The sequence below is a fragment of the Vigna angularis genome, chromosome 6, assembly GCF_016808095.1.
Source record: "Vigna angularis cultivar LongXiaoDou No.4 chromosome 6, ASM1680809v1, whole genome shotgun sequence".
Classification (NCBI taxonomy): Eukaryota; Viridiplantae; Streptophyta; class Magnoliopsida; order Fabales; family Fabaceae; genus Vigna; species Vigna angularis.
This window is the reverse complement of record NC_068975.1, coordinates 33,741,955-33,768,227: the sequence shown is the minus strand read 5'-3', so window position 1 is coordinate 33,768,227 and position 26,273 is coordinate 33,741,955. Positions and strand designations below refer to the sequence as shown.

Sequence of the window (26,273 nt, the reverse complement as noted above, 5' to 3'; positions counted from 1 at the left end):
AAATGTTATTACTATTCTGTAAATGATTTACTTGAGTGTTAGAGCATATGTTTCAATTTTACATATAATCAAAGCTTATACCTTAGCTTAATTAGGGTTAATTTCTGAAAATTTACATACTCATTAAAGATCCTGTTACATAAAGTTGCTACAAAACTCACTTTCTCTTCTCCTTCACCACTACGAACTCGTGTTTTGCTCCATTTATAAGCCACTTCCACTGCTGAACCTGTGACGTGCCATTTTCGTTGCGATTGCAGTCTTCTCAATTCTCCTTCTATTTCCATCTTGTTCCATTTTTACTGTTGACTCACTCATGAGGTTCATTCTCTCTTTTCTCACCTTTTTTTTTTCTTATTTCATTAAGGTTCATTTTGCTCTTTCTAACGCACACATTTTGTGTCACTATTTGTGTTTAGGTTTTGTATTCAGTTGGCATTGTAGGGCGTATATCCTTGCTTTGAAAAAACTTTTTGCATTGTTGTAGTCCTTCCCTCATTATTACGATACCTAGTTTATGGGCTCCTAAGTTCTTAAAATGTTATATTTTTTTATATGTTGTTAATATTTTTTTTTATGTTTCATATGCTTAAATATTTTGCCAACTACACATTAAAAATGTACAATAGTACGATATAGTATACTTTGTAATAATTATATGTAACATATATTTTGTAGGTTGTTTAAAGTATTTTGATTCAAAATTGTTATCTACATATTGTTGCATTTGGTTATTTTTCGTTGGTTTGTTTATGTCCAAGTTCATAATATAGACGAAAAGAAAACAAAAACATATTTAAAAAAAAAATCTAAAATAGGTTTCGATTATATAAAAATTGAAATATATAATAGATTTCAGTTGTCTAAAAAATCGAAATATATAGTGGAATAGGATTTAGTTATTTTTTAAACTAAATTTATTTTTCTCTTCAGATATAAATTTGAATTATTTTTAAAATGATAGAGAATAGGCTTCCGTTGAGTCCTAAAATCGAAGCCTACAATATTTTTTATCTGATTCGGATATATTTTAATTGGAGAATTAAAGTATAGGGTGAAAATCTTTCGTTGCACTAATGTGAAATTAAAACATCTAACACTATAAATTAAAATAATTAATGTTTTATCATATGATGTTATATAAAAATTATAAGTTAATTATAACTTAAGTAATAAAAACTTCAAATTGTTGAAAATAAATAAAAATAAAAGTTGATCAATACTCATTATATCAACTCATTGAAATAAAATTACCTGTCCAGATAGAAAAATATTATACAACTTTTTAAAAAAAATAGAACACAATTTCTTTTATTAAAATTTAATTATTTAAAAAGCTAAAATATATTTAGATTTAAATATACTTTTAAAATCCTAAAATATTAAAAAATATTTATTATATAAGTTGATTTGAAAAACATTTTTAACTTAAAAATCTATTTTTTATTTTATTTTTAACGTTACTTTATAAACTCTTGTTGGTCCTTCAATAAATGTTCATAAAAATGTTTTTAATGCGATATAACGTAATTATATACGCACTTGGTGTTTGAATGTGCCCTTCTTTTTTGTCTTTTGTATAAAGAAAGAAACAAATATAATTGAAACAAGAAAGAAAGAAGTTGAAGATAAAAGGTTATTAATATTAATTTATAAAGTATTATGCATCATAGCCTAGAAGGGTTTGTTAACGTTGTATTGTACATCCATTTTTGTAGATCCGCAGTTGCAAAGGCAATATCCGTCGAGGCACAGCGAAGGGCAATGTGGGCGGTAACTACAAGCTTTCACACAATCTTTGTTCACTTTGCATTGATCGCCTTTAGAAAAAGCTTGTTGCATAAAACCTGAAAATAAAATTATAATAAAAATAAAGAATACGCAAGAAAAATATATATTCGTTCCTGCAATTTGAAAAATAAGGTATGCATTCAAACAAGTGGCACGGAAGAAGGTGGGGAAATACCAGAAGCAACCAGAATTAGGAACACAAAGAGTGCCACTTGATGAACTGAAACTTTCGCCATTGTTTCTTGAGGATTTTGATGCAAATAAAAATATTTTTTATCTTGAATTGGTATACAAATGCTATGAGATGCAACATATTTATACTGATGTTATTGGAAGATGGTTGGGTAGTTGTGTATCTGAATTGATTGAATAAATATAAGTTTAATGTTTTCAGACCGTTCTGGTCTTAAATTCAGGGTCATTATTAATTATTTGGGTGGAAATATTTATTATTATTTCGTCATAGTTAGACTGTCTTTAATCGTATAATTATTAGATGGTGTATAGCTTATTTATTTTGAACATTCTTTTATATATTCCGTTTTAATAAAGTCTTATAAAAATTCATATTTTAGTGATTTTTATTTACTTATTAATAATTTAGTTTCATTAAATAAAAACAATTTAAGACATCAAAATTTAATTTTTATTCCAGATTAACATAAAATTTTCAACTTATGATGATGAGATATCATCTATCAAAAAGATTTTGTCTAATAAAATATTAATTAACTTTTAAGTATAAAAAATTATAAATCTTATGTTTACATACACTTTAAATATATATAAATAGTACAATTATATTTTTAAGAACAAACTGATAAAATTTACTTTTTGAAAAAGGTTATTAATATATCATTTCACAATTAAAACACATTAATAAATATTATATTTCAGTATTTTGATGTTAGGTTTGACTAAGTTTATATTTTTATCATCAATAAATAAGTATACATCCATATTGACATAATTAGTATATATATACAGGTCAGATACATAAAAAGTAGTGGAAAAAGTCATAAATGAAAAGAGAAAAACCTTAAAAATTCAAGTTTCTCCAATCAAGACAATAAGGTCAAATCCTAAGGAGGAGACTCAAACCCAATGATGATGATCAGAGTCGGAGAAGATGATGCACGTGTCACCCCATGAGACTCGAGGAGACCACGTATGTGAACTTCAATCAGTGTGTGGGAGCATGTTTAGACTTCGATGGTGGTGATCATGACGACATTGAGATCGCTTGGTTGAGACAAGCAGAATCATGTGGTCACCAATCAGAACTAAAGCTTTAGTAACGATGACAGCGACAAACGGAGGCGACTCTGATGACAACAATAGTTATAGTGGACAAAAGCGACAAAAGTTTTTGAAAGAACCTTAGGCTCTATATATATCATATTAAATATAGTAAAAAATTATTGTACTGTATGACCACCTGGTCAGGCGAGAAGAGGGCGGTCGATCATCCAGCGAGGAAATGATCCCGGTCCGAAAAAATCATTAATTGATAATTAATCTGAGCAATAACTATTATTAATGGACACAATGAGAATAATAATCATTAATTAGAAATTAATAGTAATAATGAAAGTCATTTATTAGTAATTAATGGGTCAAACCTAATTGTAAGCCTATTATAATATGTTTGATAGGGGAGGCTTTGAGTACACCCCTACTTGAAACAATTGTGTATATGATTAATATCTCTTGTAGAAAATAAACATAAGATACTTTATTTATAATGAAGGAAATATAAGCTAAACCCAAAATACAAACTAAAGAATAATAATAAAGTAACAAAATATATGTAATTGAAGATAAAAGATAAATATAAGATATATAATAATCTAAGATATCTAATAATATAAAATATCGAAAATAGGACCAATAATCTAAGTCATAAGATAAGAAATCTTCTTTCATTGTTGTTTTTTTTTAAATAATTGTACTTATACTCTATGTTAATTATTGTGTTATCTATTTTGGACCGTCAAACTTGTAATGCATCATTTTAGTGGTTTTATTCAATTAAAATGAAATTTAACATTTTGTGTATAAGAGCATTTCTTCCTTAAGATGACTTAAGGGTTGTGGGTTATCATGTACTGTGTGGTTAAGTGCTTTAGTTTAGATAAAAAATGTGGTTACTAAAAATTGAAATTATTAAGAAAGAAATGATGTTAAATGGAGTAATGAATGTGTATACTCATGACTACGTCAAAGATGTTTTCCCTTCATAATTATTAAAGTTTGGGAAAAAAAGAAATAAACAACCCATAGTTGGTAGAAATTAGGTGTTGCAATGGGAAAATGGTGAGATAATGTATGTTGAAGAGTTGGGTAATCAAAATAGATGATGTAGTTGAGTTTTTGTCTCAATATTGTTCTAATCAGGTTTTCATCTTTGTGGTCTATGTTTTAGAGGAATGCAGATTCAAGGTTAATTTGATCTGCTTACCTTTACATGAGTTAGAGAAGGTCTTTGAGGTAATATCTTGCCTTGACGAGAGGAAGTTGTGTGTTGCTTATAGGTGGTCAAGGAAATGCTGAGTTATGTTTCTGGAGGCAAGGAGAGAAATTGGAATCTAGAGGTTTGGCTTAAGGACAATGGATGTTTCAAGAGTTGGTTCTCAAAATCGGACACCACAAGCTTTGCAAGACAAGTTGAGTTCAAAGATGTGTTTAAGAAAGGATATCGGTATACACCTACTTAGCAATGTTTGCATAATCAACTTGGTTTTACATCCAGGTAATACCTAATATTAGAAGGTGGAAGTTATGGAAGGTTTAGATGAAATAAGGTTTAGGGTTTAATGATACACTAATTATCCTATCTACTGCATGCTCCTCCAAATTGGCAAGTTCTTGCTTCAATAGTTCTAAACCACAAGACTCTAAACACGTTGTAACATGTTTCAACATTTCTCTTATCAGGGAGTATAAATCTACAAAAGTAACACCAAGTTATGACAACTTTATGGAATCAACAAATCCATAATTATTAGCAAGTTTCATTTTGATTAAGCACATTCATTAACTATAATGAACTAATAATTGATTATAGAACAACAAGTGGGAAAGAGGACAATTTCAAGCGCCTTATATCTAAGAACTTCATATGATAATATACAAATATACTTTTTCAGTTACAAACTATATCTTAAAAGCTTTCATTTTAGATTATATTTTTGAAATTTTGTTACCTTTTGTGTTAGCGCAATGTCTATAATCTATAGATTTGAAAAAAAACAAATTCTACAGTTTTCTTTTTACTTAAAGTGATTAAAGTTTAGAAAAATTAAATTAAAAAACGTGTAAAAATTAACTTTACTTAAACTATTTCTTACTTTTAAATATATTTTTTCTTTGATAAGTGTTTAAAAGAAGTTTATCAACACAAAACGTAACAAAAACTCTTGATTTCCATATCAAATCTTTATTTTTATTGTAAGAACTAATATATGGCAATGAGATTAAGCCATCATAATGATAACGGAGAATTTTAATCAAACTTCTGATCAATTTATGTAACGGCGATAATATTAAAATGGGAATTGGACATCATCAAATTCAAACAAAACAACTCCAAATTAATAATGAAAAGGAATCTCATCAAAATCAATCAAAGCATTTTCCATATCAAATACTTAATAATGAGAAACATCGCAGACAAATGATGTAAAAAATAGAGAGGACTTTATACTCGGACTAAAATAATATTCTATTCGTTTAAGAGGAAGAATTTTGTATTTGTAAAAGTTATATTATACTTTGGTTTAATAGGTTCGGAGGTCCTATATTTGCGGGTTCGTTTCAGTTGGGTCCTCCAATTTTTAAAGTGATCAATTGGGTCCCTAATTTAGTAAATGTGATTCAATAATAGGATCTCCGTTAAATGTAGTTAATGTACGTTAACTTTGTTATGAAGTGGAAGCTGAGGCATCCTTCGTGGATTTTTATCATTTTTAGAAATTATTAACCAATGTTTCTCATTAATGTTCTGAAACTGGGAATTTGGGATCAATGACGTATTTGAACCAGAGTAAAGACCATGAAGTTAACATCGCCGTCGCCACCGGAAAGCTTGTCCAGATCTGGCGCTCTCCGGCCTTCCGCCGCGAGTACTTCCCCTTCGAGCTCGTATGCACCTTCGCCGAGTTCGACGCGAAAGTAACCACCCTCGATTGGAGCCCGGACTCCAGGTACCTCATCGTCGGGTCCAAGGATTTAACCGCGAGAATCTTGTGCTTGAAGAAATTGAATAATGGTGGAAAGAAAAAACCCTTTTTGCTCCTAGGGCACAGGGATTCGGTTGTAGGTTCGTTCTTCGGTGTCAATTCGAAAACTAGTAGAGTTTGTAAGGCTTATACGATTACTAGGGATTGTTACTTATTTAGCTGGGGTTTTACTTCTGATAGTGGTGGTGAGGCTGAGGGTTCGGAGCCGCCCTCGCCAGGGACGCTGGAGAGGGACGCGGAAAGGAATTTGGAGGTTGTTGAGAATGATGGTGTGAAGAAGAGGAAGAAAATTGATGTTGAGGATGGTGATGAGGGTTACCTGAGTAAGGGAAAGTGGGAGTTATTGAGGAAGGATGGGTTTATGCAGGGATGGGCAAAAGTGACAGCATGTGATTATCATAGGGGGCTAGATATGGTGGTTGTTGGATTTTCTAATGGTGTGTTTGGGTTGTATCAGATGCCAGATTTTGTGTGCATTCATTTGCTATCTATTTCAAGGGAGAAAATTACCACCGCTGTGTTTAACGAGCTTGGGAACTGGCTGACATTTGGCTGCGCCAAATTGGGGCAACTGCTGGTGTGGAAGTGGCGTTCTGTGTGAATGGAAGGGAAAATAAAACCCTGTGCTTCAAAATGATAAAAATCCACGAAGGATGCCACTTGGATGCCTCAGCTTCCACTTCATAACAAAGTTAACGTACGTTAACTACATTTAACGGAGATCCTATTATTGAATCACATTTACCAAATTAGGGACCCAATTGATCACTTTAAAAATTGGAGGACCCAACTGAAATGAACCCATAAATATAGGGACCTCCAAACCTATTAAACCTTATACTTTTTATATAATTAAAACTTTACTATCATCTCCAAGAACTTTGATTCTTGACACCTATAGAAGATAGATTCTTAATCTCCATAAGAATAATTTGAAGAACACTTGACTAAAATATTCATAAAACAGAATATGTTTTGAGTTTTGTTTTCAAAAACTACATATATTAAACATGGAAAGCTAATATTGGAATTTATACTAAACAAAATTTCTATTCCAAATGCCTCCTAATAGAAATTTTAAGGTTTAAGTAATTATTTCAAGAATATAATTAATGTCCGTAACTGTTTAACTAAAATAATAAAAGATTAAAAATAAAAATAAATTAATTTAATAGTTTAAAATTGTGAGTACATAAAACTAATAAATTATAAATTAATTTTACATAAATAATTTATTAACTAATTTTTATATATTTAAATAAAATTTTAAACTAGTTCATGCTTTTTTTACAATCATAAAAAATATTATTTTAAAGGAAGTAGTTAATTTTGTGAAAAATTCAAAATAGTTTATAATTTTGATAAAGTTTTAAATCTTTTTATTATTTTGATCAACTTAAAGATACATAGAAACCTAATCAATAATTATTATGTTCTAAGAAGAAGTTTACATAAGAGAAAACCTCATAAACAGACCAAATTATTTGCTTGGAGATGAATCTTTGGGTTAATGTGAAAAGACATTTTCTTTAATAAAATATATATTTATCATTAAATAAATGGTTAGAGGTTGCTAACTTGATCGAAAATAATAAGCAGTCGTTATCGGTGAACAATTCTCCATTGAAAACATATGCAATCAATTTCCTTATTTTTCTCCTTTTGCATTTTTTGGTAATCTAACTTTTAAAATGGAGTAGTTGAATTTCAACGGCTACCAGAACAAAAGAAACATTTATCAAAGAACGGCCATTCCACTCCGTGTTAGACGTAACCAACGGTCAAGATCTTCTTAAATCTAATCTCAGCAATTGCATCCGCCGCCACGGCACACGTTAGTAAGGTATATCTTACTCTGCGCCCCGTTGGCGCGATAAGCTGGCATTGAAGCAAACGCGTGACGTGCTACGCGTATAATCCACCGCGTGTTCGGAAAGCCTGAATTCAAAGATTTCCACGTGGGACTGCGCTGACAAAAGTGAATCATTGTCATCGATCACAAGTGGCTCGGTCGGACTAGTAAAATTTTCAAAAGCAAAGTGAAAAGAGTTTTATCAAGTTTTCGTCCCGTTGAATCTTCCATCTCCAAACTTCAAAATCAATTCTTTCTTGATCTGAACTTTCTGGGTCGCTTTTCTTTACGCCATGGAATCCAAAAACCCTGCGAGGTTTACGCTGGGGAAGCAGTCATCGCTTGCCCCAGAACGCCATAACGAAGGAGCGGAGCCTCAAAACGAAGAAGGAGACGCTGTTGATCAGGGTGTGAGGTTGATGTACTCGGCGTTCGAAGGGGATGTGGATGGTATTCGCGAGGTGTTGGAGTCTGGTGTGAGTGTGAATTACAAGGATATTGATTATCGCACTGCTCTTCATGTCGCATCATGTGAGGGCTTCACTGATGTCGCTGATTTGTTACTCCAAAAAGGTGCTGAAGTTGATGCTAAAGATCGATGGGGGAGCACGGTAACTTTACTTCATTTCTTTTTAATTCTTGATTTTGTTTAGTGCCACAAGTGATTGTGTTTTGATGTTTGACACGGTTTGTTGGTATTGCTATTTCCGGTTTTTAGTCGGACAAAGACGATATCATTACCATAAATTTCATACAGAAAATGTCTAAGGTTTGGCTTAAGCGTTCAGGGTTGTTGTATCTGGATTCAGGGTTGTTGTATCTGGATTCAGGGTTGTTTGATTAGTCAAATGAGGTCTCGTCTAGGGTGGATTCGTTCTGTGTAATGTAATGCCTAAAATAAAGGATTGCGTGTAGTGTATTGTAGAATAAGTTAGAGTCACTTTTCGTGAACATGATTGTTGTTGCAATTTGCCAGGGCGCTTGATTAATTGTTTAGGCGTGCATTTCTTCGAGCAAGTTTAAGTTAGTCTCTTATCAAAAGGAGGAGATTGATGCCTTGATCTTAGATTCTATTAGGTATTGAGTGTAAGCTTAACTTATCCTCTCAAAATCAAATCATGTAAATATTCTCTTATATATAGTAAATTGACCTTATTTCTATTTAACTGCAGATCTCCAAGATGTGGTGATCCAATAATGACTCAATAGGATAGACTCTAATATATGAGTTTAAGTCTAACTGATAAAACCAACTTGAGTACTGCTCCACTTATATACTGCAATGTGAGATCTTCAAAATATTCCGTTACCACCACAATCTATTTTGAAGGTTATTAGAATCTTCCTTGTTGCGCTTCAAGATTTAATTCTATTCAAAACAATTTGACTGCATTTTGACTCGTTTCATATGATGAACCACAAATTACTTGGAATCTCACATTACGCGAATGAATTAGTAAAACTTTTTCATCATGGGTATGAATAACAGGGTTCGACCACTTTGTTAATTGAAAAGAATTGAAGAAATATTTTTGATCTTATCCAATTTGATTATTTATCTATTTTATTTATAAATCTGTTAGTCAATGCATGCACTCTACTTGACTATTTCAACATTTAGTTTCCATCCTTACAAAGTAAAGGTATCACAAACTGTGATATTCTAATAATTTTGTTAATGATACTCGTGGTTAAGTTGTTTTATCTATTTCTAGTTTAAAATTATTAGACTGCACAGTATAAATAATCTATATGATGCATTTGGAGTTATTTTTTGTTGGCTTTGAAACTTACGATGCAAAGCAAATTATGATTTACAATTCAACAGATTAGCTTGGTGATGATTAAATGTCAATTTGATAACCTTGTGTCTAAACTCAAAGTGGAACAGATGGTGTGCACTAGCATGCATCTGTTAGGCAGTGTTTTTATCTGATATTTGACAGAAGATACTTCTGATGCACGTTGACTTATCACTTGCCTGTGTGAAAAGTTAGTATGATAGAAGTAAACATCAAGAGGATATAAGTAATTATATACTTTGAAAATAGGACTGATCTTGTCTTGCAGATTGTATTAGGTTTCTAATTACGTTCTGCTTGAAGTGTTGTTCTATTAATCGTGATTGTGCTTATCCTTAATTTAGCTCCGGATGAAGTGATGTAAAGATTCAACTGTATTGTGTTTCTTCTAACCTTCTTTTTATAATCTTTTCTTATGCTCCTTCTTTTCCTCTTTATTAAAGAATACAAAAAAGATTCTCATTATTTGATTAAAGTAAGAATCCGGAGCTCGTATATGTATAGAGTTTACCCAAAGGATAAAAGAAAAAAGATACAATTGTATCATAAAGGATAGAAAAGGGATTGTATCATAAAAAGATAACAAAAAGAATACTATCCCACCTAGAATAACTAATTAATTATCTCTGATACTCTTCTCTGTACTCTGTAATTACTGTTCCTGGGTCTTCTGTATTAGATATGTAATCACGGGACTGATTATTAGTTTTGCATCTCTTAACCAGCCACTTGCTGATGCTATTTGTTATAAAAGAAATGACGTGATCAAACTATTGGAGAAGCATGGAGCAAAGCCACTGGTATGTGTTTATTTAGGATTGTAAATTATCAAGTTGTTGTATTTATTTGTTTTTACATATCAGTTTTCGCTTTTATATTCTGCTTTTGGTTGTGATGTGAATACATGTTGTGATTATACTGTTTCAGATGGCCCCTATGCATGTTAATCATGCACGTGAAGTCCCAGAGTATGAAATAAATCCTGAAGAGCTCGATTTTACCAACAGTGTGGAGATAACGAAGGTAAAGGCTTTCTTATGGTGTGTTTGGATGTAGAATTTGAGACAAAATTCAATTTTTAAGTGAATTTGAAGTATCATACATCAAAGTGACCTCTTTTGATATAAAATCCAAAGATTTTTAAGATAATGGGAATTTTATAATGAGGTAGTCTCAAATAAATCCTAAGAAGAAGGAATTTCAAATAGCACAATATGAAATTTGAATATGATGGAAATTATATTACTTAATTAAACCGAAGAGTTTGAAATATCAAACAAAGTATTTTAAAAATGAAGGAATTACAAGTAATTAAAGTCCTGCCCATTTTAAAATTTGATGAAATTGAAATCCCTTATCTAAATGTCACCTTATTCACCTTCATTAGATTTATGACACTATTTGATGATTTTGCAAGTTTTATTAAATGGCTGTAACTATACAGTATTGAAACCAGCCAATTCCTGTTTCTCAAGGAATTTGACTACTACTATTGAATATCCAGACCCAGCTTGCAGATTCTCTTAAATATTGTGTTTCTGTACATAATTACTTACTTGCGTGAATAATCTTCAATGTCATTGCTTCTAAATGATTTTTGTTTCTGTTAATTTTTCCTGAATCTGCAGGGGACTTTCTGTAGTGCATTGTGGCGTGGAACAGAGGTTGCAGTAAAAAAGCTTGGGGAGGAAGTAATTAGTGATGAGGAGAAAGTGTGAGTTGCTCTCACAAACCTTGTGCAAAAATTGTTACCTAATTTCATGATAATTAATTTACTTGATCTTGCTCAGGAAGGCTTTCAGAGATGAACTTGCCTTGTTCCAGAAGATCCGGCATCCAAATGTCATCCAATTTCTGGGTGCTGTGACTCAGAGCAGTCCAATGATGATTGTGACAGAATATCTTCCCAAGGTTTTTTGTCCTACAGCTGCATGGAACATGATTTCTTGGGATATTTGTTGAAGTTAAACAGTAATGTGATAAAATGTTCCTGTCTTGATCTAATTTTTCCATGTCTTGCAGGGAGATCTTCGTGATTTCTTGAAAAGAAAGGGAGCTTTGAAACCATCTACAGCTGTGAGATTTGTACTTGATATTGCTAGGTATTGACGACACTCATGCATTGTTTTTTTTCTGGGTTTTTCTGTTTACAGCATAAGTCTCACAATCAGCTCTCTTTCTGTCTCTCTACCAAGGGGGTGATTTTATTTTGATTGGTGCTTGTGAGTTGTTATTAGTCATGTAAAAGATCAGAAGAGCACATAAACTATATGATATTTTTCATTTTAGAATTTTCCTCAATATTTTATACGTACAGATATAGGTATCCCCTGTTTTTCTTGTTATATATATGTTTGCATGAAAACTGACTTTGGTGAAAATATTTAATTTTAAAGGTTTAATACATCATTTGGTCCCAACTTTTGAGGGTTTGGTTCAAAATGATCCCACCTTTTGAAAAAGTTCAGTAAAGCCCCATATTTTGTTTAAAAATGTTCAATTCGGTCCTTTTCGTGGACGCCGTTAAAAACTTAACGGTGCTAATGCCACGGTGGCCAAATCTGAGTGAGGTGTTATGTTGGATTATTACGTAGCACTGTGAAGTGAAGTAAGTTGGTGGAAATATTTTAAAAAAATAAAATGACTTAATTTGGGTGGTAGGTTTAAGTGTGGGTTAAACCAAAATTACCTTTATCTAAGATTGATTTGGGGATTTCTGGGTAAAACATTGTGCTGCAAGTGGTTCCAGATAATTAGGGTTGGGGATTTGGGGATTTGGGGATTTCTTTTAATTATAATTAATTAGGGTTGGGATTTCCTTTTAATCACTTTTAGTTATCAATTTCTATTAATTTCTGAATTCTAATTGGATGCATTAGGTTTGAACCCTAAATTTAATTCCCAAATGCTTGTTTCACACCTAAAGAACTCTAATAACAACTTTTTTCCCAAATCCTTTTCTTGTTTCGAACAAACCCAACTTGGGAGGGTGTTCTTCGGTCACGCGCGAGAGAAGCTCGCTATGGGGAGGCGCTCTTCTTTTTTGTTTCTGGTTCTGTTGTGGCTTCGTAGGAAGGGGGAGATATCATTCTTTGTCTTCCCTTTCTTCTCTGTTTCTGGTTGGTTTTTCGCAGGAAGGAGAAGCAAGTTTCGGTGGCAGAATCATCGTCAATCAAACAAAATATAATTAAACCCTAATCCCAAATACAACAACATCAACTTATTAGCCTTGATTAGGACCACTTATCTCACGCACGCACGTACGCTGTTCCAATTTCATTTTGAAGGAATCACCAGCCAAAACCACTTGCAGCACAATGTTTTACCCAGAAATGCCTAAATCAGTCTTAGATAAGGGTAATTTTGCTTTAACCCACACTTAAACCTACCACCCAAATTAAGTCATTTTATTTTTTTAAAATATTTTCACCAACTCACTTCACTTCACTTCACAGTGACACGTAATCATCCAACATAACACCTCACTCAGATTTGGCCACAGTGGCATCAGTACCGTTAAGTTTTTAATGGCGTCCACGAAAAGGACCGAATTGAACATTTTTAAACAAAATATGAGACCTTACTGAACTTTTTCAAAAGGTGGGACCATTTTGAACCAAACCCCCAAAAGTTGGGACCAAATGATGTATTAAACCAATTTTTTTTAAATTATGGGATGTACATATAGCATGAATGTTAGAAACGTATGTAAATTTTAGTATATATTATAGTGGATTAGATGAACTTTTGTATTTATCACCCGTTTTAATTCTTAGAGCACTATGTCTTTCATTTTTTGCCACACTTTACATAGTTGCTCTCAAGCCTTTGATAAAATAGGAAGGTCGTGTTTTGAAATTGTGGATAATTTTTTGAACCTTTTATCGCATAGATCAAGGAGACATTCTCACTTGGTTGCATGTGGCTTGATTGTTGTGTCATGATTACTATTGATGCATTTGTCATGATCTTGCCTTTTTGTTGTATCATGTTATGGAGTGAACTTTGGTTCAAAGAAGTTGGATCCAGTTCTGTCTTGACATTCTCATATTCACGTTTAAAGTTCATAGAACAGGAAAATTCCTGTGTTGACATTCAGGTGGTGTGTTCTTGGTTAAGTGTGGGTTGAGCTCAGTTTTGGAAACTAGGAAGTGATTGTTTGGGTGCTACTTATTTTGCCAATGTTCAGTCGGGGGTAAGGTCTGATATTTGGCTGATCATTTGAATGGCACATTATATCTCTTTCAACTCGCTTCTATTCATCCCTCCATATCTTGCCCTAGTGGCTAGCATTTTCAATATAGGAGAAAAGAAGAAGAATTTGTCTTGAGAAACTAGAAAGTAACAAACTGAAGATAAAATTAACTAAAGGTGCATGATTTTTGTCATATAGTAAATAAATAAATGAATATATGGATTACCATTGAAGTCTATGCTTAATTGGGTTATGTAATGGTCTAATCCCTTTGTCCAGTAACATAACTGCATCCATATAGAGATATAAATCGAATAGGATCTAGGTGGCTAAATGGTTTTGGCTCACAAACTGTCAGTCCTTTCTATATGACCCCCAGAGACAGTTATTAATTTGATCAAAAGGTATTCAATCTATTTTTGAAAGATACCTCCGTCCTTCATAAATAATAGTTCACTTAACTTGAGCAGTTTTGTTATATAATTTTCACTGGTTACATGTCATTCATGGAATTTTGTTTTAGGAGTTTATGACTGTATCATTTCTCATGGATTCATTCTTGCTGGAGGAAAGTCTGGCATGTTGAACACAAGTTCTAAAAATACATTTAATGTAAATTATATTTAGATGACACATTTGTTGGGTTCCGATAATGATGTCTCTGCTAACCTTTTTTTTATCTTTTGGTTTATTAAGTGTACTCAATACCATTTTTTATTTGAAATTATGCAGGGGAGTGGGTTATTTGCATGAAAATAAGCCATCACCCATTATTCACCGTGATCTTGAACCTTCGTAAGTTTCTTTTGTTCGGTTATTGTTTTTTCCTTAATTGTATATTCTTTTATGTGAAGTCCGTGTGTGTCTGGTTTAGTGGCTGATACAGTCTACACTTTTTATCGATGTTGCTTATGAGTAAGCCAACAGTAATATATTGCGGGATGATTCTGGGCACCTAAAAGTTGCAGACTTTGGGGTTAGCAAGTTGCTGGCCGTTAAAGAAGACAAGCCTCTAACATGCCAAGAAACTTCCTGTGGGTGCTACTTTTCTTCAGAACTGTCATTAATGCACACTTGAAATATTGAAATATCTGAAATGCTGTATTCTCTTGTTAATGGGGAATTTGAGAATATTTTCACTATTGTGACATTTTCCATGCCCTGTTGATTTTCTGAAACTAGGATTTTTCTTTTATTGCTCATAGGCCGGTATGTGGCTCCGGAAGTTTTCAAACAAGAAGAATATGACACCAAAGTGGATGTATTTTCATTTGCACTAATTCTACAAGAGGTAACTATTTTTTTGTTTCATCTATGCCGATTAGGTCATTAGGCCCAACACCGATTGATTGTGTTGTATCCATATACTGTATGAGTACTTTCTTGACTACCAGTTGACATTTAAACTACATTATTTTTCCTTGAAAACCAACGATGTAGAATTTTGATATCCTTTTTAACTTGGTTATTTACTTCTCTTTCCCTTCAAAACCCAATATCTCCAACAATATGATAGCATTTTTTTTCTGCTGTCGAGTTTCTAATAATGTTTATTGGTTTGATTGAATTATTGTAGCTTTTATGTGAATGTTAAGATCCTAACTAGCTGTAGTCATTATTGATGTTTCTTATGTTTATCTTTTAGATGATTGAAGGCTGCCCTCCTTTTTCTGCAAAGCAAGAAAATGAAGTTCCTAAGGTGTATGCTGCCAAAGAGCGTCCACCTTTTCGAGCTCCATCCAAGCATTACTCCCATGGAATTAGAGAGTAAGTCATCTATGTTCCTTGGGTTATTTTTTCAAAGTCCAGTGATTTCATTTTGCTTAGAAAAGTAAAAGGATGTTAAACTATTTTCCCATTAAATTATTTTCTCATTTTAACAGACGACTTACCATCCTTTAACTAATAAGGCATAAAATATAAATATTTGGATATTGCCATGTTTAACAATGTTTTATGTTTGTAAACCAATTCTTATTATGCCAATGCTCAGAAGTTATTAATCTCTTTCTAAAAGTTGGAATTTATCTGTTAAGCTAAGATCATTGAAGTAAAACTATTTGACTAAAATTATATATATATATATATATATATATATATATATATATATATATATATATATATATTTGTCAATGCTTTCTCTCATTTGATGATGATTCTGCTAATCTCTAATGAATAATGATAATGTTTGTAGATTGATTGAGGAGTGCTGGAATGAAAATCCAGCTATGAGGCCAACATTCAGGCAAATTATAACAAGGCTGGAGTTCATCTACAACACAATCGGTCAAAAAAGACGTTGGAAGGTTATCCTCTCTCTTGCATAACATTCCCCTCTCTCTGCATCAGATATTTGTGCTTCTTCAAAACTCTCTACAATGGACTAAATGCCTAATCTTTCTGTTTGTAAATATTTCATACTTTACTAGTTAAAGTCATTATTTGTCACTTGTCTAATATTATTCACTTCCTCATAGTTAAATGATTTTGCTATTTTAATGAAGACTACCATCCATAATTTATCAGCTAAATTTACTGTTGGTTGTATGCAAATATAAGCAATTGGCAATTTACAATTTTTGTCCAGCGTTGTACTAAAACTTGGCACTATATTTCATTTATTTGAACAGCTTTGAGTGATTACACAACATGTGGAGCAATTGTAACATTCACACTGTTTGTAACATGCAGGTTAGGCCATTGAAATGTTTCCAAAATCTGGAAGCCTTGTTAAAGAGAGATCATTCAAATGGAAGCAGTCGTGGTTCATCTCGCTCTAAATCCAGCAGAATATGAAGAACACTGGTCTTCTCCTGTAACTTCAAACATTGACGTAAAGATGAAGAATAACAAACAAATTTGATTTCTGAGTTGGAGCTTTGCAAATCTTTCTCGTGTGTATTTTTCAAGATTCTTCATGCTTCTCCATTATCTCTTTCCAATTACATTGTGTCTGATATATATATATATATATATATATATATATATATATATATATATATATATATATATATATAGAATTGTAGTAACATAAACACATTCTAGGAACTTGCTCCTTGACATGTACATTATGTATTGTATTATGTACCAATACATTTGTTATGTAATTTTTGGTTCTCACTGCAGAACCAAAAACGCAAAGATGATAAATGATAAATAAATACTACTTTTGTTTTTGTTATATATAAAAAGGTTTAACCATTTCACATGTCTCTATTACCTTTCTAAAATACATAAAATGTTTTTTTTTTTTTGGGAATGAGCTGCTAGAACATGTTTTTGAAACATGCTTTTTAAAACAAAATGTTTAGAACAAGTTTGTCGGCACATATAAACTATTTTCTAGAATAAATTTTTTAAAACAAAATTTTCACCAAATCCAATGTTTCTCTCTCTCTTTCTTCTTTTTCTCATAAAGTACAGTGGAGAACGGAGGTGCAGTCGAAAGTGCAAAAGAGGAGAAAAAGATATAGCGGCGACAATGGCTTTAACGTCGGTAGTGGTATGATGCGAGAAGGTATTTTATTGTGTTATTAGTGTGTGCAAGTAGTAATCTTGGGGTGCGAGAAGTAAAAGACTCGTTTTAAAAATAAGGGTATGGGCCGTGTGTGACGGTCTTTGTTTCTGTTTTGGGTAGGTGGGGAATTGGACTGGGAGACGTTGAAAAAAAAAAAACAAAGGCTTTATTAGATTGAAGGGAGGTAAAGGAATGTTGCTTTCTCCAAATATATATCAATTTAAATATTTTTGTTAAGTAACTAATAACACTCCCAGTTAAAATATCACTGTTTCAAATTGTAAAGAATTCACGAAGAAAATCACTGTTCATGGTAAGTACTTAATAACAAGAAAATAGATTGAATCATACCTGAAACTTTGTCCTCGAACATCAATCAGTGAATTCTCATATAAAATTGAATTTTGATTCATCATCAGCTTAGATCATTATTTGAAATAATTATCAAGAGTGTGCTTATAGATTTGTTAAAGACATACAAACTATAGTTCTCAAATATAAGTTATCAGAAATGCAATATGAGGGTTAATTTTTTTACCAGTGATAACAATTTCACATAAAATATAAATTATCTTGATCTAGTTATTAAATAATAACTTCATATGATGACAATTATTTCCATAAAATTTTGTTAAAATTAAATAAATATAACAAATTCATCATATAATTTATATTTTTCTATATTTTAACAAGTATACGTGTCTTGTTCTGGTTGAAATTTTATATGCTTTGACAATAAAGATTAAATTTTTTTTCTTACATAATTATCCAAGAATATGTCCATTTGTAATCATTTTCGTATCACCTCTCATTTTATTTTATATAAGACGAAAATTTGCTTTAGTTTTTTTAAACTTATTTTTATATTTAGCTTGGTCTCTTAACTTAAAAACAAAATCTAATTTTGCCCTTTAAATTTGTAAAAGTTTTTTTTTCTGTTATGAAGTGCACCTTCGTTAGTGGGTACATACAGAAAAATGTTGATATGATATTAAATATTTGAAGGGTTTGATGAAACCATAGATATAGGGAATTCAAACAAATAAAAAGAAGGCACCTCATGTGGTCCTTACAAAATGAGACGATAAAAAAAATACAAAAAAAGAAAAGAAAGGATGACCAGCACTAAACTCAAAAACGTCAATAATGAACGTGAATTAAAAAATAAATACCTTGTAAAAATAAGAAACATTATTTTAAATGTGTTAGAAAGTTGTAAAAGGTTGTAGCATATTTTGTAACAAGGTGGCTAAGTGTCATGGACTAACTCGAACTAATACTAGTTAAAGTTAGTTCGTGCACCTAATTGTTTTTTCTATCACATGACATGATGACGAGGATGTTCCAACCTCATTTTCATTTCATGTATTTAGATTTTTGCTACCTTTTAGTACTTTGCTTTACTTCTCTTTTTTAAATCTTTGGAAGCTTATTGAACATGCTTTCTTATCTTATAAAAGGCCCTCCATTATATTTTACAAACTTTCAGAGAAACATAAAACAATACATTTTTATTTTATCTTAAAATTTGGATATTCTTAATTTAGATTTTCACTTGTTTAGAATATGTAACTTAGTTCATCCAAAGAGACATATTCAATGTACATTCGTCTTCAATGTGATTCAAACAAATAAAATTTACATGCAAAAGTTTGTATATTACATTATTCATCATAAGCTCCGTTTTCATTAGTTAATAATTAGATTACATAAGCCAACAAAGATTTTGATTCAACCTTAGAAAACTTATATATCTTTTACTTCCTCCAAGGCATTTGAATGGAAAACCCTTAATAGTATGTCACGTTATACAAAACAACCATACAAATACCTCACACTACATCTCATGATAATCACATCTTTTTCATCACGGATATCTGCAAAATACAAATCCTAAAAGACAGTCGCTGCTTTCAACCCTTTTCTACTATGAAAAAAGGTTAACAAATCAATAAAAAATCAAATTAGGATTTTACAAGAAAAAGTTTCAACACTGAAGCACCTTACCATAAAGTGTTTGCAACTCCAACAAAATATGAAATAAGAAATAAGTTCAACTATTATATATATAATCAAACTATATCGTTTTAGAAATGTAAAAAATCAGCTAAGTGAAACATAAGTTAAAGAACCAAAAGTAAAATTTAAACTTTATATCATTCTAATTATAAAACACATTTAATATTCACAAGACAATTCCTTGTTTGTAAGATTCTAATGACATCTTACTCAAGAAAGAAAAAAATTGTTATCATTCTACCTATTATAAGCTGGTACATTAGTGTTGTGATAATGATTTTTTTTTTTCAATTAGAAGTCAAATCTATTCGACATAAAAAAAGATGGTTAGAAATCAAATTCTTATTATTTTTTAATTTCATTAGATACTGTATGATACCTAACATATTTGTATCTATTACCGATTAATAAAATTGGTAATATTTTATACTAGTAATACAATTAAAAATATATTCTTATACTACACTATATACTTATAAGAACATCAAGTTAAAATATAAGTTAGATTAGCCTAACAAAATTGAAAAAAAAAAAGTAGCACACGGCTGAGTTCTTATAATATCTTTTTGTTTTTCTTTTAATAGTAGTCATGTGATTATTCCATTTCAAGTTGTGTGCTATTGAAAGTGTATATCTTATTGTTACCAACTTTAATTTGCACACCTCAAAAAATGAAACGGGACTTAAGAGACCAACACAATAACAAATGTTATCAAGGTAAATGATTTTGAAGATACTTATTATTTTATTTAATTATTATTTTATAGACATAAACTTTTATTACTGAATTATTTAATTGAGTTTTTGGTAAAACTAATAAAAAATGATTTGACATTTGAAATAAACAGTTGCAGAATGGTTGAGTAACACGTATATATGAAAATAAGTAGCGTTCAGAAATTCCCAGAAAGGGAAATACAGTGCTTAAAATGAAAGAGGTAGGAGATTAGGGTAGAAGAGAGACTAGAACTGTCCTGAAATAATACATTATCTACCAAAGCAGCATTAAATATGGTGTGAATTAAATGATAGATTATGTTACGGGTGGCATCACCTAATAGGAAACAAATATATATTTACAGTAAAATTTAGGAGGATGGGTGTTTTAGTTTCCCCGTAAGGAAGAAGAGCAAAGAATTACTCTATGAAGCATATTTAAGAAATGTGTTTAGAGTGTACGTTGAGAGAAAGAGATTAATATGGTTGCTGAAAATGGGTTTAGGTCTAAACTAAACCCAAAGTAGCGAATCAAAATTGCAGGCATGTTTACCTATTTGTGCAGAGATAACAAAATTTGGCACTGTGCGTCGAAGCATAGTTTCCCCATTTGGACAGTTTCAAATGTGCAAGCAAATCTCACACCTTTACCTTTTTCTACTTTCACCACACACCGTCTGCCGTAATCCAAACCCTTCAAACATAAATAATATTTTAATAAATTCCCAATATTAATCTGTTAACATAATAATAATAATAATAACAATAATGATGAAGAATCGGTTAACATGAAAATTTTCCAATTAGTGGGGAACCATACCAACCATAGACTCCAACTCAACCCTATTATTTCGAGAAAGCTTTGCACGTAATTGACATGTATTATGAGCTTCACTTCCACTACAGGGTTTCGGCTTCTATTTTCACTTCGTACGTAACATTTTAGGCTCTTCTTTCTGCAACTCAAGATGGGGCAAATCCAAGGTTCCTCAACGTGGAAAACTCTTAATATCGCTTCCTGCTTTATAATCGTATCTTCTACGTACCCCTTCAAATCGGGGCTCATCAATTAATTTCCAATTAACAGTTCCTTGTCAAACATGAATTCATTTTCCTCCAACACTGACATCCAACTGAACATAGCCATTAATTCATGATGGTGTTGGAATTGATTATAATATTGCCATTTTTTCCAAATTTTTGAAGTTGTTTTGATAAAAAAATTACCAAGGTCAGAAATAGTCTGATAAACGTGACAGTTTATCTTTTGATATGAAAGCTTAGGGTTAGCTGGAGCCACATGGCAATGGAAGGATTCGGTGTGATGGTTCACGTTGGTATGTCACGGGCAACGCTAGAAGAGGAGGGTGTTGAACTAATATTAGGGAATTAATGCAGCTCATATGATTTTGTACTTGGACCCAACTACCTGTTAAAATGCTCATAATAAGATTGCCCTACCCTTGTGTTTGTGGGTGGGGACTTTCTCTCTAAAATAAACCATCATGCTTCGCATCACTCGGCAATGGAAAATGGGGACTATCAAAAATATCTTATTTCCCATGCTTTCTTCCTTCAGATACCAACATGCCACCAAAACACAGTTCTGTGAAATTCATCTTTCTAATTATTTTATTTCCATTTATTTTCCCTTTCCCATGTTCGAGTTTCTACTTGGGAATTTTATTTGGGGATGGGGTGGGTGAGGATTCCTACTATAACAGTGATTCTACGAAAATTACCAACTTCCAACTGCTTTGTGCTTTTTCTAAGGACATCATTGCCCTGTAGAATGTGAAAAAAAAAAAAAAAAGAGTGATTGGAGACCACATAAGTAACAAAATTTATATTCAGCACCATGTGACTGCAAGACCAAAAGTTGGTTCGGTTCATATCATGCCTACACCTCAATCCAACAGTTAAAAATAAGAGGAATGGTTTTCTTATGACCGGAGCCTTTAGCAAAAACAAAAAGGTGGACTTTATACACTCCAAATCCAAAAGAGAAATCAACGTTATACACAAGCATTAGTCACTTCTTTTTCCCCTTTAAATTCTTTTAACAGGGTAAATTCATTGATCCCCATGCTCCATTTTTAAGTTACTTGCAGTAAACTTGTTCTTCTGTTAAAGCTTGTATCCACTTGAGAGACTTTACAGAGAAGCATCATATTCACCGGTAAATATCACATTACAAGATTTGGAATGAACTTTTCATTCGTAAGAGAAAGAAGTACTAAATTTTTTCTAGTTCCGCTTATCCAACTAGGCAGTGGTGGCAGAGGACCCTCAATTTTATCTTGTACATCTTTTGGGGTCGTTGAATTTGGACCCATCAACTAAAATTCATAGGCTTTATAGAGCAAAAGGCCTAAGGTAACAAAGAAACAAGAGGAGGAAAATGGACAACAGATTTATACCGTAATTGGGAATTACCAGCATCTACCAATTACCATTGTGGGTTCTCTTTAGCAAAAGGAAGGGATGGGACCAAGCATCAGTCACCCTGAAGTGGTGTGAGATGAGAGCAGAAAGATGTTACCTAATATAGATTGAGTATTTTTGTTGATCTTCCATATTCTTAAGCTTTGGTAGAAAAAACTTCCACTGACTTCTACTGAAGGACCGAGGACACTAATGCTTACTTTCGATTAGGAGAAATATTTCATGACATTCCTATCCGGTAGTTGAACAAACTAATGATCATTTGTTACAAAGTTCAATTCAATTCACTTTAATTCAAACCCTAACGCTTCCTCCAATTCCCCTATCAATACCATTCATGAAAGTTATGACAAACTTATTTGGCATCCACCATAACCAGGGGACTGAGCCCAATACCAGAATCACTGGTTTTATGGGAAGAGGCAAAAGTGGTGAATATATTTAAGAAAAAGTGGCAACATCTAAAACACAGAAAATAAATGAAAACATAATTGGACTGGACATATGAAATTCTGACACCCTGGCCATATATTATGACTTGACAAATTACAAAGTGCAAAAAGTTGCCAGCATTACAAATACAGAAGGGTCTTTTTGGTGCTAAATAAATAAGCAAAAGAAACTCAAAACCTTATACTTGAAGCATTTTAGGTTGCATGGCACTGACAAAAACAATTGACTTGTGTGGAGGATGGACGGTAATGGTAACTTTAAATGTGGCCGAAGAGTTGTTTAGGCCGTTAATATCGGATGTTATAGTTGATGAGCAGGTTGTGATAAAAGTGCTTAAACAAGGGGAAAATCGTAGCAGCCCCCACATCCAATTCTTTGAATTGAATTTAGTTCCCGTTTGAGCTAAACTTTCTATTTAAGCATGTGGGAGTGAAAGGCAGTACTTGAATCGGCTGAAATCATACAATAGCTTGACGACAAAGAAGGTGAGATTGTGATAACCTACATACTATGCATTTATGAGATTAGGTTTTGCATTGAAGAACAGCAAGGAGTAGCATCATTTGAAAGCCCTATAGAGAATCATGTAATTGCTCTGTGGTCCCCTTGTGCAAAGAATATATTACTCCTCAAAGGAACTGCACCTTGTACTTGGCTCCTAACTTTACAGTAAAGAATGAGTGAATGACATTCTCTTATAAGAGTCACTCTCACAAAACTTATCATTCCATAATGGCATTCATTTTGAAGTTTAATTATGCATTTAATGGGAGTAAATAATGACAAAGGGAAGATAATTATGGGCTTCCTCTATTTGTTGAGACAGTTATTTGAAATTTAAGGACATGGAAGAATTTAACAAGAAGAACAAGTACTATAGACTAAGCCAAAAGAGAGGAATTTAAAATTAAAGAAGGATAAGGTAAGTAATTTACCTACTCCTAGTAAGTTGTTTTATTAGAAAAAAGAGAGAAAAAAGAAGAGAGGGGGGCAGAGGGGTTCTACCAAATTTTAAAACAATTATAAGGGGGGGGCTGTTCTTCAGTTGTCTTCCCTTTCTCCACTCTTTCCCATTCCTCCCAAACAGGAGCTTAATCAGAGACTTGTTATGAGGCATCAAGGCTCTAATTTCACAAAATTCTTTTTCAAATGCATTCCATTCCACCACACCCATTCTTTTGCATAATTGGTTCACATTGAAAACCATGCATAACCAATAATTGAGAGGTCTACATATGCCCAGTGGTGACACATGTGTGTTAACTCTAGCATTTGGATGGCTGAAGCAAGAGGCATGTGGTACCACTTACCCTCAACGTGTGGTCCTCATGGCAGATATGGGCAAGATTTTTTTGTTGTGAAAACATAACGAGTTTGACCCTTGAGAAAATGGCTTATCTCTCTAGCCCCTTTCCATTTCAGAGCTAAATGGAATTACAATTCAAGTTATGAGCAGAAGGTGAGTTGGATGCTTTGGAAAAAGGCTAAGCAATTTGCCACACACCAAGGATAAAAACATCGTAGTGCCTTGTCCTCACCAATGCTATACCGTCGCCAACACGGAAATATCGACAAGGATTGCATTGGCCCTTAGTGGTGTCACCATGGACTCATGCCTACATTTCCTAAGCACCTGCAAACAGAGACCATCCATGCAACATTCTCCCAATACCCTCAACATTTCTTACTTCTATCTACCACCAAACTATCAACTAAACAACATCATCATGCCAAAATAAACCAAAATGGGAATCAACACTAAGCTAATCCACACTTTCTGTAAACATAATTAATGTTAAATTTCTATCGTAACCTTATACCTTTTTTTTATTTACTTCTGCTTCCTCGGTTAATTTTCAACTTCCATGGGGGAAAGAGTGGGCCCAAAAATTGATTATGAGGTGAAAGGTAGAGTTTACCTACTTAATTATTCGTACAACCTTTTCATAATGAGTAAGGGAAAGATAACGAATGGTGGGTACCTTGCTTTGAAGACTACTGTCTGGTTTTTATTTTTTCCCTTTTGATAAATTAAACATAGTGAGGGGAGGAGAAAATATGCAAGTATGAAAATAATATAATTTTGAGAAGAAAATAGGACTAGCCAGCTTCTGAAAATTACTTTCAAAAGATACTGTTATTCCTGTCATAAAAATGTCAAAAGCAGGGTTGCAACATCGAAAGGTTCGACCATGTTTCTCTTTAAATAATGTTTCACAGTGTATGTTCTGGAGAGAAAAGGCGACAAAAAAAGAAGTCGTTGGAACAATGTAACATTTCTAAACCCACATCAAAATACTGCTATCAAGCAGTTGTAAATACGTCGTGGCTCTGCAATAATGGTAGAGCAATGTCACAGATTGAAAAGTACAAGTTAGAATTTTTTTTTTTTTTCAGTTAAAAGTTTAGTTTGTGAGGTGTGTCTCCCTGTGTCCTCGTTGGACAAATTATCATTTAGAAAAAAATATATTAATTTTTTTTTATAAATTGAAATACATAAAATAATTTGTAAAAAAATCATATACCTTTTTTAACTTGTAGATACTCTAATTTTAACATATAGAGAATTAATTTATTTTATGTTATATTTTCTTTTTCAAGAATTATTTATATTGTACAAACATAAGTCAAAAGAATGCCACCTGACTATAAGAATCCGTATGAAATTTTAATATAGTCTACTTATAAAAACAAGAAAACACGATATTGAACTTAATTTTAGTTCAAATGAAGTAAAAGTACTTTGATGCACAATGCTTTCTTTATAAGGAAAATTAAGAAGCAACTAAACTAATTTTATACGAATAAAAATACTTAAAACAAACATGACAAATATTACGTAAATTATTTATTCTAAAGAGAATTTGATTTAATGGTTCCTTAATCTCGATATTTGATATTCATTAGCAAAACTCATAAATATAATTAATCACGAACGGTCTAATATATAATTGATCCTATGATAGGACACTTTAAAACTAATTAAAATCATGTTAGTCAATCTTTTTATCTTTTCCGAAGTAGGACCAAATCAGTTATCAAACACTAGTTCCCCAAAAATAAGTTATGGGCACATGATAGATGAACTTATTGATATATAAACTTGTTTAATCAACATAATACCTTCTACTGTTGTGTAATTACCTTCTCATTAATCAAATTCAAATATTGAAATCTGTTTCATTTCAAACGTTAATCTCCTGAATCTTTATTAAATAAATAGTTATCATATATAATGATA

General features: G+C 32.1%; 2 protein-coding genes across 2 annotated transcripts; one reads left to right on the top strand and one right to left on the bottom strand.

Moving 5' to 3' along the window:
• Positions 1–1,622: 1,622 nt before the first annotated feature.
• LOC108342689 (defensin-like protein 311) lies at positions 1,623–2,091 on the bottom strand. Its single transcript, XM_017580483.1, has 2 exons — positions 1,967–2,091; positions 1,623–1,847 (listed from the first exon to the last, which is right to left on the bottom strand). Exons 1-2 carry the CDS (start codon positions 2,025–2,027, stop codon positions 1,675–1,677), a joined length of 234 nt encoding a protein of 77 aa, XP_017435972.1. The 5' UTR covers positions 2,028–2,091; the 3' UTR covers positions 1,623–1,674.
• Positions 2,092–7,900: 5,809 nt separating this feature from the next.
• On the top strand, positions 7,901–17,072 carry LOC108343448 (integrin-linked protein kinase 1). The gene is made up of 12 exons (XM_017581745.2): positions 7,901–8,495; positions 10,412–10,486; positions 10,614–10,709; positions 11,315–11,400; positions 11,477–11,597; positions 11,709–11,788; positions 14,614–14,676; positions 14,809–14,915; positions 15,087–15,172; positions 15,527–15,648; positions 16,076–16,187; positions 16,573–17,072. The coding sequence occupies exons 1-12, from the start codon at positions 8,178–8,180 to the stop codon at positions 16,675–16,677; spliced, it is 1,371 nt and encodes a 456-aa protein (XP_017437234.1). The 5' UTR covers positions 7,901–8,177; the 3' UTR covers positions 16,678–17,072.
• The last annotated feature ends 9,201 nt before the right edge of the window (positions 17,073–26,273 follow it).